Raw genomic sequence first — 20036 nt, 5'->3', positions numbered from 1 at the left:
AAACACCATAATTACACATATTCCACCAAACTAAAAATAAAATGTATAACAAAATGCATTAACTTTTAATATAAGTTTAAACAGATTATCACATTATGGCTAACTGTTATGCTAACAGAACATTATTAACAGTGTCAGTTTTTTTATGCAGGAATACAATTGATTATTATGTTAGTACAGTTCTTTTAATTTTAAAAAATTAGACTTTTTTAAAAACCGTATTGGGATATATTTTTATTGACTGTTTGCAAACTTTCTGTGTATAAGATAAGTGGAATCATTTGGTCAAGACTGACTTACTCATAAGTGCCCTTTTGCTATTTCTTTCTGGTTTTAAAATAATAATGTAACATTTTGGTGCAAATATTGCAAATAGCAGGCCAAAACTTGAGGCTAAGATAGCAAATATTTCTACAGCGACAGTGTATTTTCCAGGGGAACTGATATAAGCAGGAATGAAAGTTATCCAAACTGCACAAAAAATCAGCATGCTGAAAGTAATAAACTTAGTTTCATTAAAAGTGTCTGGAAGGTTTCTGGCCAGAAAAGCTAATATAAAGCAAATGCAAGCCAGCAACCCAATGTATCCCAGAAGGCAGCTAAATCCAGTTAAGGATCCAACATCACACTCAAGTATTATCTTGGCATTTTGATACTTGGTGTTTCTGGCAGGAATGGGAGGAGCTGCCATCAGCCATATTATGCAAATTAGAGATTGAATAAATGTAAATAAAAAGACTGTGCCTCTCTGCTGAGCAGTACCAAACCATTTCATCACGTTATTGCCAGGCATTGTTGCTCTAAATGCCATGATTACAACAATTGTTTTAACAAGAATACAAGAAATACAAAGAACAAAACTGATTCCGAATACTACATGCCTCAACATACATGTCAAATATGAAGGTTGCCCAATGAAACATAGAGCACAAAGAAAACACAAGGTTAGTGATGTCAGTAGAAGAAAACTCAATTCAGAATTGTTGGCTTTAACAACTGGAGTGTAACGATATTGTATGAAAATCACTAACACGGCCACTGAAAAGCAAGCTCCAGATAAAGCTGTTGTTGATAAGGTAATTCCCATAGCATCGCTATAAGAAAGGAACTCCACTTCTCTCAAGACACAAAGATTCCTTCCAGGGTTGGACCAAAAGTCTTCTGGGCATTGAATGCATTCGATAGCATCTAAAAATACAAGTGTTTGGTTTTAATGAGAAGCAGGTTGCATACTCAACCTCAAACAACAAGGTTTTCAGAGCATTTTTCAGAATTATATATAGAATATAATATAAATATTTCCATCTAGGAGAAAGGGAAACAAATGACAGATTTAACAAATACACATTTGCAAATAAGAAACCATGAGAATAGGAATCACTCTTTTTTGCCAGTACTTAATGTACAGAAATGTTGCTTGGCAGCTTTGGATCTACTTATAACAGAATACAACATCACATGCAAATAACATCCATCTATCCATTATCCAACCCACTATATCCTAACTACAGGGTCACGGGGGTCTGCTGGAGCCAATCCCAGCCAACATAGGGCGCAAAGCAGGAAACAAACCCCAGGCAGGGCACCAGCCCACCGCAGGGTGCACACACACACAATCCCCACACACCAAGCACACACTAGGGACAATTTAGAATCACCAATCCACCTACCCGGAGGAAACCCACACAGACACGGGGAGAACATGCAAGCTCCACGCAGGGAGGACCCGGGAAGCAAACCCAGGTCTCCTAACTGCGAGGCAGCAGTGCTACCAACTGTGCCACAGCGCCGCCATGCAAATAACATAAATAACTTAAGTTAAACAACAAAAACAGCTGTGGAATAGTGCAATTATAATAAAGGAGATGAGCAAATGATGTGCAAGTAAAAGCTGCGGTGGGTTGGCACCCTGCCCAGGATTGGTTCCAGCCTTGTGCCCTGTGTTGGATGGGATTAGCTCCAGCAGACCCCCGTGACCCTGTGTTCAGATTCAGTGGGTTGGAAGATGGATGGATGGATGTGCAAATAAAAGTGTTTGTGTGTGTATTGTTTACACATACTGTACATACACAATACACACTCGCACCTTCATAAAGTATATGAGAGAACGCACAAATAAACAAGGAAAACAGGCTAAATTTCTGGTTGGCAAGGGCTATGACTCTGGAAAAGTAACTGTTTAGATGTTTATTAGTTTTAATTTTAATTGACCTGAAGTGTTTACCAGAACAAGTGATGACTTGAGTGATTTGGATCAGTGGAGATCCTTTTAACATGGTTAATGAAACTAGATGGACAGAGGCATACAACAGATGGGAGAACACAGCCAGACCTCACAATAAACTGTAATTCATTATTGGAGTTGACTGTGGCTGAACCAAACTAGACAACAATAGAGAATGTTATCACACCTTCAATTATGACTTTGTAGAACTGCACATTCAATTTCTTTAATTTTCGTAAAAAATAAATCCACTTCTGAGCCTTCTTAGTGATGGAAGTGGTGCTAAGGTCCCAGATGAGTGTTTGTGTGCCCAAAAAAGGTAAAGGATTCCACTAAATCAACTGTGGAATCACTAATTTCTAGGGAAATGGGTTGTGACTGCTGATTGTGAGAGTCAATTATCATTTCTACTGTTTTTGTTGGTATTTAGTACAAGGTTATTTGTAATGCTCCAAGACACAAGACGAGCCCATATTGTAAATATTAAATATTTAAATCTCAATTATCGGTTGAAAGACCTACTACTAACACAAGAGCACAAATCACAAGTACTCATCCTGCAAATGAAAAAATAAATAAATAACTGAAACATATTGTGGAACTGAATAGCAATAAAGAATATTTTAAAACATAAAAATCGCAAAGTGATGATACTGTAATGCAGAGAAGGATAATATTGAACTGTGGAGTCCTTCGGAATTCCCATCCCCAGTGATTATATTTTAAGACTATAAATCACAAAAGAAAAATATCAAATTCCAGTAAATCAAATTTAACTTATATTATTTATGATGGTTCTTTGCCCCTTTTCTTTAGTAAAAACATACAGCAATTGACCTCGACAAAATACCTTTCTAATATCAGGACAAAAAAAGGGTTAAATAAAATATTTAATATCTTTAAATTTCATTCTAATTCTATGAATGTTTGGCTGCTAAAGTGCCACATATAAATGTGCAGTTTTAATGAATTGACAGAGAAAATGGCAGGTAAAAATGGCAAAAAATCAAACAGACTATTGAGCTAATGATTGTTTCTAAGTGACTTACAAATCATCAGTGCTTAGTACCGTTGTTTAAAAAGTTTTGCAGTGTACCAAATTCTTCATGGTTCAGCTGTCACTGCAACATAATTCTGTGCCAAACTGCTGTTTTATTTGGGGCACAAAAATACAGCCCAATTTTGGTTTTATTATGTTTTCTTTACATAGATGTAAATGATTAAGAAAGTAATTATAAAGTACACAGAGTATAAAAAATATTTTAAAATATGTTCAGCAGTAAAATCTGTTGAGTTAAGTAATGGAAATTACAAATTCCCTTTACATACTGCAGCACACTAATTTGGTATGTAGGTATAAGCAGTTGTTGTGTACCGCAATGCCCTGAGACGCCTTCACGATGGATGGACCGGGGAAGGAAGCGTGGCCAGAGCATTACTTCTCCTGGAGTGCTAGGTGGGAGTGCTGCAGCTGCTGCTGAGCCCATATGGGCAGTTCTTCCACCACACGCGGAAGTGCTGCCGGAAGTAGGTCATCAAGCACCTGGAGCACGTCCGGGTGCCTTATAAAAGGAGCCAGCAGACACCACTCCGAGAGCCAGAGTCGGGAGGAAGGAGACAAAGCTTACCTGGAAGAGTGGAGGAAGGAAAAGAAAAAGAGAAAAGGAAGAAATTGTGTTGTGTTGTGCTTGCCTGGACTGTGTTGTACCAGTGGGAAATGGATAAAGGCATTTTCCACGGGAAGAAAAAATTAAAAAAGCGTGTGGTTGCACTTGTGCCTCCTGCACCTGTCTGTGTCGGGGTTGACTTCACACAGTTTAATAGCAGTTCCAAATGTGTGCTGAAATGTAGAAATCAGTTTTGCTATACATTCAATTTTTGTTTTAATCTTTGTTTTCTTGAACAACTGTGTGTACAATCACACCCTAAAACCCTCAGTCACCAATACTTATCACTATGCAATTATATGTATAAAAATACAGGTACAATTTGAACCTTAAATGTGTAGGTTTGTGTGATTACTTGAAATGTATAGCAGGTAACGTGAAGGAAACTACTTGCCAGTTTGATGGCTAACTGCTCCATCTGCACAAGGTACGCAGTCAAAGCAGCAAATGGGTTTCCCTTTCTTGGTTGCTTTTCTTGTGCCTGGAAGGCAACTTTTACTGCAGATAGACTCCGGTACCTGGTGCATAAAAAAATGCAATAACAGCTTTAGAAGTGATGGCTGTGAATAATTAGTCAGTCATTTCCCAACCCGCTATATCCTAAAACAGGGTCACATTCCCAGGCAGGGCGCCAGTCCAACACAGGGCACAAACACACACCAGGGACAATTTAGGTCCGCCAATGCACCTAACCTGCAGGTCTTTGGACTGTGGGAGGAAACCCACACAGACACGGGGAGAACATGCAAACTCCATGTAGGGAGGACCCAGGAAGCGAACCTAGGTCTCCTTACTGCGAGGCAGCAGCACTACCACCCTGAGAATAATTAATCTTTTATTATCTTTAATTTAATCTTTTGCATATTTATGATTAGCAATTGCACTTATTTCTGACATTCAGCTGTATGAAAGGTGCTCTATAAATGCAACTTATTATCATCATTATTATTATTATAGTTTGGCATATACTGTACTCTGTAGAAAGACCCCTAAAACAGAGTTGGATTTTTTGCTGTTTACTCACTTTTCTAGAGTCAAAATTCCAAAAGATGTTGCTTTCATTCATAAGGAGTTCTTTCCCTGATGATGCAGTCATATCAAAAAGACCAACAGTTTTGATTTTTACACTGCCATCTTCATCCCATTGCCAGTTTAGGATGTCGTATACAGCAAGGACATCTCCGTTTTTATCAAAGGCCACTCTTTCTCCTAAATGATTTGTAAAGTTAACATATTTCAGGTAGTGAAAAAGCTTAAAGGGAATAAATAAACCAAAAAAGGGAGTGTTATTTTTAAGAGCACAACATATAACTGTCTGATTGATTTATATTGTAATGTTTGCAGTGTGCAAAACCACAAAAGCATGCAATCTTAAAGAAGATATGCTGTGTTTCACTGACTTTTGGAATATCCATAATCATAAAAAATTGCTGTTTAAATTCAAAATCATCTGGATGACTTCAGTATTTTGCAGGCATGAGACTGTTGAATAAGAACTTATGGCTTTGTAGTCTTATATACAGTACTCAGCAAAAAAAGAAACGTCCCTTTTTCCAGGACTGTGTATTTCAACAATATTGTTTTAAAAATCCAAATAACTTTACAGATCTTCATTGTAAAGGGTTTAAACAATGTTTTCCATGCATGTTCAATTAACCATAATCAATTAATTAACATGCACCTGTGGAATGGTCGTTAAGACCTTAACAGCTTACAGAAAGTAGGCATTTAAGGTCACAGTTCTAAAAACGCAGGACACTAAAGAGACTTGTCTACCGACTGTGAAAAACACCCAAAGAAAGATGCCCAGGGTCCCTGCTCATCTGCGTGAACGTGCATTAGGCATGCTGCAGGGAGGCATGAGGACTGCTGATGTGGCTAGGGCAATAAATTGCCATGTCCGCACTATGAGACGCCTAAGACAGCGCTACAGGGAGACAGGAAGGACAGCTGATCATTCTCGCAGTGGAAGAGCCCGGATCTCAATCCCATTGAGCACGTCTGGGACCTGTTGGATCGCAGGGTGAGGGCTAGGGCCATTCCCCCCCAGAAATGTCCAGGAACTTGCAGGTGCCTTGGTGGAAGAGTGGGGTAACATCTCACAGCAAGAACTGACAAATCTGGTCCAGTCCATGAGGAGGAGATGCACTGCAGTACTTCAAGCAGCTGGTGGCCACACCAGATACTGACTGGTACTTTTGATTTTGAGCCTCCCTTCATTCAGGGACACATTGTGAAACATTTTTAGTTTATGTCTTATGGTGTTGACTCTTTTAGTGTTCATACAAATATTTACACATTAAGTTTACTGAAAGTAAAAACAGTTGAAAGTCAGAGGATGTTTCTTTTTTTGCTGAGTATATATGTATAATTATTGTACATATTTCTTCTTTTTACATTTTATTTGAAACTGTTCACTTACTTGCCAAGGCTGCATACTTGTGACATCCACACAAGAATTATTCATGAATGGTCCTTTTCCATATTCACAGTTCATTGCATTATGAAGAGCATATCCCAAGGCATACACAGCCTTATACACATTATAAGACCCTCTTAATTGTGATACATCAGAATAAGGAGTTGTTTTACTTTGTATATCCTCATCACCTGTACAGATCTTATTCGGCCCCAAAGAAGAGGATGTTTGGTTATTTATATTTTGCTGGAATGTGCACCCAAACATTGCTTCCCAGAACTGAATAATCAATGTGTTATTTGGGTATGTATTTGGATGAAGTTGAACCAGAAAGTTTTCTAGACCTGGAATTTCACCTCTGCGTACAGTAATGCCAATTGTCCCACCAAAGGAAGCAAAGTTTTCTTTGGTAGCCAATGAATGAGTAGTACTCCATGCATCACTTGCAATCCACTGCTTTCCTGTAATATTGTTGGAAACAACTTCCTTTACCAATGCACTTATATCCACTCCAGATGCAAATACAATAATGACATTTACAGTTGATATTTTAATTGTCTCCAGTATTTTGATAATTTTCATTTTTTGATTGACTTTTGGGATGGTTTCAATGAAGGAAAGGCAGCCAATGCTTTTGATTTGTTCACTAAGTTCTGCCATAGCATTTTGACCATAGTCATCTTCACTTGCTATAGCACCCACCCAAGTCCAGCCAAAATGTTTCAGAATCTCAATCATTGCTTTCACCTGAAAAGTGTCACTTGGAATTGTCCTAAAGAAGGAAGGGTGCTCTTGTTTATTGCTCAAGCAGGCACAGGTTGCATAATAGCTAATCTAAAGCAGACAAGACAGAATAAGATACTATAGTTTTTGTTAAAAGTACAGTTATGTAGCACATACATATGAAATACATAATCCAATGTCAAATGGCAATCTATTAAACATTTGCCAATTTGTTTCAATGCCTGTTACCCATACAGTACATTCATTTTTTTTTGGTTTGTAAAATTAAATTTAAATGTGTATGCCATAAAAATGTAGCATTTGCTTAAAACATGTCTACATTATATAATGCAACATATGCATTATGATTTAATAATAGATACGTATGCCTGAAATATAATTTGTTAAATTTGTAATATAATAAAACAATGGTTACTATCATCAATGTGTTATGGGTACTGTATAGTTTTTGTCTTCTTATCATGCCCCTGTATGCCAGATTTCATATGATTTTGCCAATACTTTTCATGCTGATAACTTTGTAATTTACTTTACAGTTATTTTGCAGGTTATATTTAGATGGCAAAGCTTTATTATAAATGCACTGATTGTGAATCAGTATGTTTAAACCAGGTATTTAATAAATCATTTCATTATTTTTCTTTGCACATCGCATAAATGCATTTAATTGATTATGTACTTTACCAGAGGCATTCGGAAAAGACTTAATATTCTTGACAGAGCTATTGAGTTGGTTGATGTTGGATCCCCTACAATAGCAAGAACAGGAGGGGAACCTTTACAGTTGAAATCCATGCTAATGTCATCCAAACCACCAACTAAAGCAGCGGCTGCTCTGAGAGCTATTGGCAGTTTCTCACAGTTATCGATTATTCTGTATCCCAGCGTAACGTTAGGAAGAAAGCTTGGATTCCTGTTGATTTCTTCAATTGCAAAGATCATTGTTTGTGCCCTTTGAAAGATTGATATATCTACCCTATCAAAACCAAAAACAATAATGGACTTTCTTCACAACAAAATACATTTTCTTAAGATAACAAAAATATACCAAAATGTTTTCTGTTTTATTTTATTTACATGTAAATAAATACACTGTAAATTAAGAAATGAAAATGTGGTAATAGATGATACTTTATGTCCCAGAACATGATTGTTCACAGCAAATATGAAAAACGATTACAGTTTACCAGGACATTATACAGATAACATTTCTCTATAGACTGTTCCATTTACAAAAATACAGCATAATTACAGTGAATATATGTTTACTGTAGAAACAGTAACTTTGACAAATGATTAAAAAACATACATCATGACTGCTTACATTAAACATTTATTTACTAGATACAACATCATTAACTATACAGCAGTAAAATAATATCTCACCCGTCACATCTCCATTGTCCTGGTTTTGTCTGAAAGGATAAATCTGGCACAATTGTTTTGGTGCTTATTTCAAAAATGCCTCCCAGCATAATATCCCCTTTTTTATATAAACTGTTTAGCTGAAATGTTCCTTGAATTTTGCAGGAGGGTTCTGAAGCATATAAAGCAGCATTCAGCATCCTCAGGTAGAGAGCAGCGTACAGAATGTGTATCATTGTTGGAGAATGCCTAACTAATACTGCTCACTTCAGCAATGTATTTTATACCTTAAATTAACAATCCTTGGAGATCTATTAGTAATTTGAGCCAGTATTTTAATTTGAATTTCAGAATTCCCACTGTTAATTGCTGCTGTGTAAAAAAGTAAACAACATGGTAATTTTAAAACAACACTCATATATATTTAATAATTGCTATTTTTGTTTTTCTGAAGAAAAATTAAAGCTTAGGATGACATTGATCATGAAAAGAAAAATGGTCTTTTAATTTAAACCTGTATGCCTCTGTAAAATAATCACAAACTACTGAAGAAATTTTGCTTTCATCTTTTTAATTATTTTGAGTATTTCAAAACAAAGCAGTCAAACTGAAGATAATTTTCATAGAAAATGATTGGGAACACAATGAAGGATTTATTCTTGCAGACTCAAAATCAAATACAAAAAGTGATATGGCACAAATAATTATGAAATATTTTTGAAAGACACTATTTTTTAGTTGCTGGTTTACCCATGAGAGCTTTTTTGTTATTTTTCTCAGGTTTAATTAAAATGATATAACATTTGGGAAGGAATATTGCAAATAGGACCCCAAAGCTTGAAGCTAAAATGGCAAATATCTCCACAGCCACTGTGTATTTTCCAGGAGAGCTAATATAAGCAGGAATAAATGTTATCCAAACTGCACAGAAGATCAGCATGCTAAATGTGATGAATTTTGCTTCATTAAAGCTGTCTGGAAGATTTCTAGCAAGAAATGCTAAAATAAATGAAATGCCAGCTAAAAAGCCAATATATCCCAGTAGGCAGCTAAATCCAGTGAGCGATCCAACATCACATTCAAAGATAATTTTAACACTTTGAATTTTGGTGTTTTTATTTGGAACAGGAGGCGCTGTTGACAGCCATACAATGCATATTACAGACTGTATTAATGTAAAGAAAAATACTGTACCTCTCTGCTGGGGAACCCCAAACCACTTCATTAGGTTATTACCTGGCAGTTTAGCTTTAAAGGCCATTATGACAACAATGGTTTTTACAAGAATGCAAGAAATGCACAAAACAAAGCTAATTCCAAACATCACATGTCTCAACATACAACTTAAATTTGTAGGTTGTCCGATGAAACATAAAGCACAAAAGAAGCATAATGTCAGTGATGCCAGCAAAAGAAAACTTAGCTCAGAATTGTTTGCTTTCACCACTGGAGTGTGGCGATAATGAATAAAAACAGTCAAAATAGCAAGGGAAAGGCAAACACCAGTTAAGGCGGTTGTAGTTAGTGTAAGTCCCATTGAATCTTCATATGAGAGAAACTCGATTTCTTTCATAATGCATTGATTTCTTCCATGATTTGACCAAAATTCTGGTTGACATGGTAGACATTCAATAGAGTCTATAAGAAAAGGAAAAATAATTCTCAAAATGGCAGCTATATATACAGTATGTTATAATCACATATGTTTCAATAATCAGAAAGAAAAAAACTAGAAAAATAACGCAAAGTTTTCAATGTGTAACTCCTGATGAAATTTTATTTAAAACTAGCTCAATTACCCAGCGTTGCCGAGGAGGAAAATAAAGTGTTTTGTTTTTTTTTTTATTTGTTTGAGAAAAGTATAATTTAAAAAAACACAACTTTTAAAATAAAAATGAATTAACAAACAATGAAAGCTCACTAATGTGCTTGTCTTACAGTCTTGTATGTATGTTATCATTCAGTTGATGGTTGGAACAGGCCAACTCTATTTAATTTTAAAAGCAACAGAGGTGTGGTGGCGCTCAGACATAAAGAATCCTGGCAGTCACCTCCAGTTCGCCCGCTTGTGGTCATTCTGAGTGTCAACTGGATGATAACATGCATACAAGACCACAAGATCACCCTCCACCCTACCCAGAAGTGGATAGGTTAGGGTTCACCCTACATTATTTTTAGTCGACCATTGAAAAACGTGTACCAAGTTTCATGAAAATTGCTCCAGTCGTTCGGAAGTTATGCTGGAACATACATCCATTTTCTAACCCGCTGAATCCAAATACAGGGTCACGGGGGTCTGCTGGAGCCAATCCCAGCCAACACAGGGCACAAGGCAGGAACCAATCCTGGGCAGGGTGCCAACCCACCGCAGGACACACACAAACACCAAGCACACACTAGGGCCAATATAGAATCGCCAATCCACCATGTCTTTGGATTGTGGGAGGAAACCCACGCAACCCGGGCAGAACATGCAAACTCCACGCAGGGAGGACCCGGGAAGCGAACCCGGGTCTCCTAACTGCGAGGCAGCAGCGCCACCACTGCGCCACCGTGCCGCCCACATACATACATGTATACACATATTGACTTTTATATATATATAATTGAGAGAGGGAGACAATTCAAGGTTATTCTTTTATCATTTCTTTACTCTTATAACTTATTAAAATTTCAAAAATGCCATAATTTTTCCTTTGTTAGATTTAATTTAATAAAATTTTTAATCTCAAAAATAAGAACTTTACTGTTGCTAAACTTTTGTAGCTTTGCACTTTTAACTAGGTAGGCATTTCTTCACCATCAGAAGAACAGACTGCCTTATACATTATTTATTGTACACCAACAGCATAATATTACACTTTTCCTCAATTAAGACATAAGATGGTTTATTTACAAATTTAAATACCATACATTTTCCTGTATTTCAAGAGACTTGCTCTCAAAACTGCGATAACTAAGATTTTATTCTATTTTATTATGATATTTTGATTTTTCAAAGACAATTTTTTCAAGAGACTTGCTACCAAAAAGACTGGTAATTAATTTTTTTATCTTATCTTTTTACAATACTTTTGTGTTTTCATAAATGATTTCAAATTAGTTAAAAAATGGTGAATATGCATCAAATGTCTATTTATATTGACAAGCACTCAAAAATATTATATGTATACAAATTTATAGTACTTACCTTTGGGAAAGATATCTGCCAAATTCTGCACAAGATTTAATTGTCAGAAGCATTTACATTAGTTAGTATAAAAGGAAAAATGAACTAAAACAAAACCATGGTATTTCAAGTCCAGGACAGCGGTGATAACCAATGTCCCATCAAAATAAAGAAATGTATGTGATCAAAAAAAAAAAAAATAAGAAAGTGTTACTCAGAAACATCTGTTACTTTATGTGTGTATCTTCATAAAAATATCCTGTCCACCTTCAAAAAGGAAAATCATGACATATGCAACATGAGGTTAAATGTTAAATAAATGTGAAAGTGCAAAATAATATTGCCATACTGACTCTTGTAACAATTATAAGATATAATTAGAATAAAAATATAAATTATTTAGTATACTTGAGTTGTATCAGTTCTACCGGTCAGTGAGTCAGTCATTTTCTAACCCACTTAGTCCCGAACAGGGTCATGGGGGGGTCTGCTGGAGCCTATCCCAGCTAGCATAAAGCACAAGGCAGGAACAAACCCTGGACAGGGCAAACACATGCACACACACACAATTGCCAATGGACCTAACCTGCATCTCTTTGAACTGCAGGAGTAAACCCACACAGACACGGGGAGAGCATACAAACTCCACACAGGAAAGACCCGGGACGTGAACCCTAGTCTATTAACTGTGAGGCAGCTGTGCTACCATGCTGCCCAGTTCTACAGGTTGCAACAGAAATGAAATCTTTAGAATACAATGTCATCTATTGTAAATTATTATTTTACCTCAGTTTGAAAAAATAACTTTGGGTCTATTCTTTGTATTAGTAAAAATAAAAAAGGTATCACATACATGTTAGGAAAATGCAACATGTTTGGTGACTCTTATGAGGCAGAGCCAATGTTAAATAAGCCATATGCCATGCTACGGTATATACTGACCCTAAGCATAATTACTTTAATGTGAAAATATACTTATGTCATATGAGCTCCACATTCATTGAGCAAAAAGCCATAGTTTCTATTTAAAAAACAAGCCATCAAAATATAAATAGACTGGCAGTTTTGTATCAGTTATCATCATGCATGTGCATCAGAGGATCTCCTTACAGGCTCTATCAAGGTATGTGATAACACTCTGAGATGAGAGGGGGCGCTATTGTTAACATTGTCATCTCCTTCTCTCTCCACAGTGCAGAGAAATCTCCCAATAAGGGCAACTGACCCCACCCCTTCCTGTTCACACTCCAGAAAAGCTCAGGCTTTCTTGATGAAGGTATCATGTTTGGCAAGAGCTACCCGCCGACTTCTAAGAAACTGACTAAGCATCAGTGCCTATGCAGCCAATGTATTTAGTTTATTTGGAGGGGTGTTACATTCAAGGGTGTTTATTTTTGTTGGACGTGCATTCATTAGGCTTCCCAATATTTTTCTTTTTTGTGGAGCTGTCATTGCTGAACCAGGCCATATTATAAAACACATTTATTTTCTTATTAAGTATCTTTAAGAATTTAAAGCTACACTAAATTAGTCATTGAATGTAAACAAATTTTTCTTCAAATTTATTTGGTATTTCATACCATTGATTTGGGGATTATAAAGGGTAATGTATTAAAACTGTTGTATTTGATTACATTCATCATAATGCAGTATGAATATTGTAAATAATGAAAGATTCAGTGTCGGTTGCATTCATTACACTATATCTGTTTTAAATGTGTATAGATACTACAAGTTTTTACCTTCAAATAATTTGGTCTGCTTTCTCATCCCCCACTTTTTGCTTCACATTCTATGCCATTTTCACAATATGTTATTAAAATGTTTGCTTGATTTGAATAACAAAATTCTTACCACTGGAATACAAGGTCAGTTAGTAGTCATTACTGGAGGAATTGTAACTGTTTCAAAATGCAAAGTCAAACAAGTGGTGTTTTTATGTGTGTGTGTTTTTTTTTTTTAATTTTCAAAACTAATGTTCTCAGAAACTTTCATTTCCAGAAACTCTATTTGATTCTTACCAATATCACTACTTATCTCTCCATCAGCACAGGGTATACAGTCAAAGCAACACACCGGCTGTCCTTTCCTGGTGGCTTTTCTAGTGCCAGGCTCACAGCTTTTGCTACAAACTGACTCAGGAACCTAAAAAAATATAATATAATGCATTTCTTTAGTTTTATTTAAGGTTCTTCTTCCATAATAAGTCAGTTCTGGCAAAAAAGTCAATTTATCTCATTTGCAGGAGACACCTTATATGCAGGCTTCAAACTATCTATACATAGACTTTCAGTCTAGATTGAAACATAGCAGGACACACAGACAAACACGCACTTACACACCAGCAACAATCTATACTTAAACATTTGGATGAGAGAGTTCAATGTACTCAGAGATGATGTGAAGGAGGGAAGAATATGCAAGCTTCACACAGGCAGTACATTCATATCTCAGACTCTGGAGCTGTAAGGCATGAAACACCGAGCCCCATGTACATAAAATTTATACTAAAACTGATTTTAAAAGTGAGAGCTTAGGTTTAGAGCTGAAATAACTGTAAACAGAACATACCTTTCTTGGTTCAAAATTCCAGAATATTTCTTTTTCATCCAAATAAAGCTCTTGACTTGCCACTGCAGATTTATCAAAAACTCCTACATTTTTAATTGTCACAATACCATCATCACCTTGCTGCCAATTAATAATGTCATATATTCCCAGTACATCTCCATTTTCATCAAAAGCTATTCTTTCACCTAAGTGATTTGTGAAATTCACTTTCTTCAGATAATGTAACAACTTATAAAAGAAATAAGCAAAAACAAGCAAATTATTTTAAATGGGTTAGATATCCTTTTGAGTAAAATTTCAAAGTGTCACATAAATAGGTAATTTGAGGAAATAACAGAAATTCAGCATTTTGTCACAGCCAAGCCTCAATAGTTACAAAGGAAATGTAAGGGCTTCAAAAGAACTTTAAATTACTTTACTTACCTGCTGGAAAATTGACTAATAACCTGCCTTAATAAAAGCAGTGGTTACATCCTTAGACTTATTTTGTAGCTAGTTTCTATCACAAAACCCTTTTGGAAGGGAATGCATTCATTGTATAATCATAACCAGAGTAAGTACCTGTAAATACATTATTTTTAAAACTGTTTGCAAAATGTAATCAATTCCTTGGTCATTGTTGTATATTCAGGGAGATAATTTCATTTTTATTCTAATCTGAAGAAGCTAATGAATATAATGATTGAATTTAAATTATCCCTACCTGCCAGGGCTGAATATTCCTGACATTTGCACAGTTATGGTTTTCAAAGGGTCCTTTTCCTGTTTCACAGGACACCAGACTGTGCAGTGCATGTGCTAAAGCATAAACAGCTTTGTACACATTGTAAGAGTCTCTGAGTTGAGAAACATCGCTATATCCTGTGCTTTTGCTCGGCAGATCTTCAAACCCTGTGCATGCCTTGACATCAGACCAAGTAGAAGAGTTTTGTTCTTGCATATTACCTTGGAATTTACAGTCAAACGTTGATTCCCAGAATTGTACAGATAAACTGTTCTTGGGGTCAAAATCTGGACATACCTTTAGCAAAAAGTTTTGTAATTCCGGGATTTCCCCTCTCCTTATAGCTATACCTAGAGTACCAGCAAAAGAACCAATTTTTTCCTTGTTTATCAATATACTGCCAGTACTCCATGCTTCACTTCCAATCCACTGCCTGCCTGTAATGTTCTGTGAAACAACTTCATCAAATAAAGCATTTAAATCAACACCGGATGAAAATACAACAATAACTTTTGCAGTGGATTGTTTTATAGTATTGATTATTTGGGAAACTTTATTCTTCTGTTTTACTTTAGGAATAGTCTCAGAAAATGCAACACAAGCATATTTTGTAACCTCCTCATTAAAAGTTCTTACTGCATACTGCCCATAGTCATCCTCACTGGCAATAATGCCAACCCAGGTCCATCCATAATGTTTAATGATTTCAACAATAACTTTGACCTGGAATGCGTCACTTGGGATTGTTCTAAAGAATGATGGGAATTCTTGTTTATTGCTTAAACAGGAGCATGTAGCATAAAAACTGACCTAACAATGAAAGCAAATAAAGATATTACCAAAACAAAGGATATGAAACTTAAAACAATTACACATAAGAAGTCAAAAATTTCTGTTTTTTTTATTAATAACTAGATAACGAAAAATACATCCATCCATTTTACAAGCTTAATATGCTAATATAGATAAGGCTGTATGGAGCCATGGACATTTAGCAATAGCAACAAGACAGAAAATAGTCCAAGATGACATGTAAGTCCATTGGCAACTCTCCTGCAAATAAATAAATTTTGCAAACAGTTAATATAAGAAATATTTTAGCTTTTTTTTAATTTACAACTATATACATAAAATAACAAAAATGAAACAATGAGAAGTGATCTAGTTTTTCATAGATATAAATTAATTTATATCACACTGAAGTTTAATAGAACAGTGGTATGCTTTATTCCGCACTTATTTGGTTATACTTAATTAAATAATGCATAATTTGTTATCACCAAATGTGCATTATATAAATGTACATTTCTGTCTGAAATATCTTCTAACATTTGATAAAATATGTATTAAATTTCATGAACTTTTAGAACATACCCATTTTTTATTTAACAAATGGGTACTTTCTCATGCTAACATACTGTATAACCTTTTATGTGGTACTTTTCTGTCAACAGTTGCATAATAATTACCTAATCAGGCATTTGCTTTTCTAAAATTATACTATAAATTCCAACTTATATATAGTTTTATGTCATAAGCTCTTTTAAGTAGCAATACATTTTTGGTTATAAAAAGCTACTGGTATTAAAAAATAATATAATGCAGTAATTAATTACACATTAAACCAATAGCTGAGAATATAGAAAGTAAATAAATAAATGATAATAATGTCATATACATTGCACCCTTAAATTTATTAATAGATTAAAAAAAGTTTGAACTTTACCAATGGCATTCCAAACAGCCCTAAAATCCTTGATATAGCTATTGAATGTGTTGATACTGGGTCTCCTACAATGGCCACCACAGGAGGAAGTCCTTCACAATCGTAATCAATAATGACGTCTTCCATGCCCCCAATCAAAGTGGTGGCAGCTCGCAAAGCTAATGGCAGCTTCACACAGTTGTCATAAAGCCTGTAACCCAGTGTTAGATTTGGGAGAAGAGTCGGATCTTTGTTTATCTCTTCAATGGCGAAAGCCATTGTTTGTGCCGTTTGAAATACTGAAACATCAAAACTGCAAAGAAAGAGAAAAACAGCTGAGTCCATGTATCAGACTAAAATTAGTAGTGAAAAGAATAGTTAACAGCTGTCAGGATTCCATTGCTTCGCAGTGTATAAGCATTAATAACTTACCCTTCACATCTCCATTGGTCTGGTTTGGATTTGAAAGAAAGATCAGGTAGAATTGTTGTAGAACTAATTTCAAATATTCCACCTATCATTATATCTCCATTTTTATATAATCCATTCAGTTGAAATGTGTCTCTGATTTTGCATACTGGATTATTCAGTTTACCAGATGTAAAAACAAAACTGAGAAAGAAAGAAAGGCAAAGAGAATATTTCATTCTTGCACAACAAAAACAATTGCAAGTCTTCTTGCAAGAATCATCCTTTATATAACAATAATCTTTCTCTGGAGATATGATGAAAGCAGTTATTGTGTTAGCTTTAAAATCCCTTGGTGAAATATCAGGTCACACAGGAACAGGTTACACTTCTTTACTTATAAAAAAAGGTTGACTGGACATTGGTCTTTAAAATTAAAAAATTAACAGTGTAAATAAATTGCATTAATAATTCCATTAATAATTCACCTGGGATAATTTTCATAAAATTTCACCAACTATATTAATTCATTTAACATACAGGAAAACCTCAGTTTTTATAGTTTTTTTCCCTTTGAAAGTTTCTAAGGGTTAATCCAGTAAGTGCTTATTTTTTTGTCCATATTTCTACCTGCTTTATCAAGCTCAGATTGGAGCCTATGATGTAGATGTAGCACTGGATAAAGAAGGCAAAACATTCCCGAATGAGATGGGACTTTTGCTCACTAGAACCATTTAAACTGAATGTCCGCTTTTGTGCATACAGTGATTAACTGACTTTTCCCACATAATTAAATTAATCAATGGCAGAATTACATGTGCAATGCTATCTATTTTAAAACAGGTAGGCTAGTACCTTTGGAATGTATTTATATGCAGTTCAGATGAAGAATGGGCAAGACTAAAGATTTTAATGGCTGTTAATGAGGTTTGAAGGTGGTTGCACAGATAGGCTGGCATGAAGGCTTCAGGAACAACAAGCCAGACAGAGTTTTCATGTACAACAGTTTTGAGTATATTGAGAATTGCCAAACACCTACAAAGCCACCAGTGAATGTCAGTCCTGGTCCGTAATCAGCCCACTGATAAAATGTGCCAGGCTTTAGTAATTTAACAGCTACAACATCAGTTTAACAAAGAGAGGCATATGAGAATACTTCACATACTTATTTCTGCCAGTGACCAAGTGAGACATACTCTTTTCAGTGAAAAATAAGATGATATTTTAACAATGAACTAATAAAAAAAGTCTATGCCTGATGTATCATCAAATCAATGTAGAGTCAAAAGCTGCCATTGTCGCATGATTATGAACTATGGGAAGTAACTGGTGGCGTAGGAGGATACTCTCTAAAACCAAGGAAGAATATGTAACCCACTTATAACTAATACAGCAGTCAGGGCTACCTGTCAGGCACTAAAACTGTGGTTTATTATCTTTTCAATTAAGTTTGTAGTGAAATTCCCTAATTGGACCAAGTCTGAGTCTCCTGTGTTACATAGTACAATTATTATTGTTGTTATTGTTGGATTACCTACGCTGTGCCCTATAATTTTGCCCTCCTAGACCCTACAAATTTTGCCATAGCACAGCTCTCTGCTCAGATCATAAATTCTATTTTAGAGACTGTAAAACTATTCCTATGACAAGATAACTTTAAAAATGTGCTCTTGCACAGAGAAACACACATTTTCAAATTAAAGTAATTTTTATCGATTTGGTTTAGAAAAATAGCTTGTTTTTCTTATTATCTTGGTAATGCCTTTAATTACTTTGTTAGTTGTGCTCCTAACTTGTGATTGACACGGGTGCTTATAGGTAAGCTCAGGCCCATATATTTACTGATTATTATTTACATTATTGCTTCCTTTTCTTATAAACACATTTCCTTTTCCAGTTTCAATGTTTTCTTGTTTGGTGTCTTATCATCTTTCACTTAGTTGTGCAGACATAAGCACTTCTTTGTTAGTTTTTTTTAATTTGTTTGCATGTGATAGACGGCCAGGAACCCTGCCCCGCTGGAATGCCTGGAGGAAGGAGGAACCGGGAGAGCGGCACTTCTTTTCCCTGGGTACTCGTCTGCAAGAATCTTCATCTCGGGTCACCTACCTCTCGTTAGAAGATCGAACGAATATTACAGTCGTCTGCTGGGATTAAACACGTGGGTGAAAGGCTTCTGCGAGAATCAAAACATCGGGTTCATAAACAACTGGAACCTCTTCTGGGAGAGGCTGCATTTCTTCAAGCAGGATGATCTGCATCCAAATAGATACAGCGCCCGGGTCCTCTCCGAAAACATCGCTAAGGTAATTCGTCTCTTTTGACTTGCTATTTCTACTCCTAACCCTTTCCAAAATGCTTTGCTAGGACATGATAAATCTTTTACAAAGTCTTCCTCAAAGGTGCGCTGCATTACTACTCTAATTACTAACCTCAATGCATGTAAAAAATCTAGGAAGTGCGACATAAATACGAATAATTTAATTACAATTACACCTTTAGGTGAACAATGTATTAAATCTATAAAAACAGATTATAGATTAAATAAAAAATATGCGTAGCGCGGTGCAAATAAAAATAACTATCTTGAACACCCATAACGCACATAAAATTCAGCTCTGCTCTTCCAAAACATTAAATATGGCTTTATTAAATGTTAGAGCATTAACCAACAAGACGTTTTCCATCAATGATCTCATTAGTGATAGAAAAATAGATTTTATTGCACTAAGTGAAACGTGGCTTAGCTCTGATGGTGCGGCTGTTTTAATCGAATCTGTGTCTCCGAATTACAGCTTTACTCGTGAGGATCACCAATGAAAGAGAGGCGGCAGTTTAGCAAACATTTACTCGAGCCGATTAAAGTGTAAAGATGTCCGTTTTGGTAAATTCAAGTCCTTTGAGTATCTTGCCGTTGTTATTCATGGAGTTTCTCAGTTTCTAGTATTATCTGTTGTAATAAAGAGTCTACACACACACAAAGGTTTGGGGTTTTCCGGCCCCATATACTGTAACACGATGAGTCAAAGTAGATTGGTAC

At 35.6% G+C, this 20036-nt stretch overlaps 2 protein-coding genes across 2 annotated transcripts; both read right to left on the bottom strand.

Annotated features, from left to right (window-relative positions):
• Positions 1-277: 277 nt before the first annotated feature.
• On the bottom strand, positions 278-8646 carry LOC120518189 (extracellular calcium-sensing receptor-like). The gene is made up of 6 exons (XM_039740838.1): positions 8441-8646; positions 7739-8030; positions 6314-7144; positions 4916-5143; positions 4286-4409; positions 278-1188 (listed from the first exon to the last, which is right to left on the bottom strand). Exons 1-6 carry the CDS (start codon positions 8617-8619, stop codon positions 278-280), a joined length of 2565 nt encoding a protein of 854 aa, XP_039596772.1. The 5' UTR covers positions 8620-8646.
• Positions 8647-9146: 500 nt separating this feature from the next.
• On the bottom strand, positions 9147-17124 carry LOC120518184 (extracellular calcium-sensing receptor-like). Its single transcript, XM_039740828.1, has 6 exons — positions 17021-17124; positions 16610-16901; positions 14863-15693; positions 14160-14387; positions 13610-13733; positions 9147-10057 (listed from the first exon to the last, which is right to left on the bottom strand). The coding sequence occupies exons 1-6, from the start codon at positions 17107-17109 to the stop codon at positions 9147-9149; spliced, it is 2475 nt and encodes an 824-aa protein (XP_039596762.1). The 5' UTR covers positions 17110-17124.
• Positions 17125-20036: the final 2912 nt, after the last annotated feature.

Source organism: Polypterus senegalus, chromosome 1, assembly GCF_016835505.1.
Source record: "Polypterus senegalus isolate Bchr_013 chromosome 1, ASM1683550v1, whole genome shotgun sequence".
NCBI lineage: Eukaryota > Metazoa > Chordata > Cladistia > Polypteriformes > Polypteridae > Polypterus > Polypterus senegalus.
The sequence above is the reverse complement of the archived record's forward strand: the minus strand, read 5'-3'. Positions and strand labels throughout refer to the sequence as shown.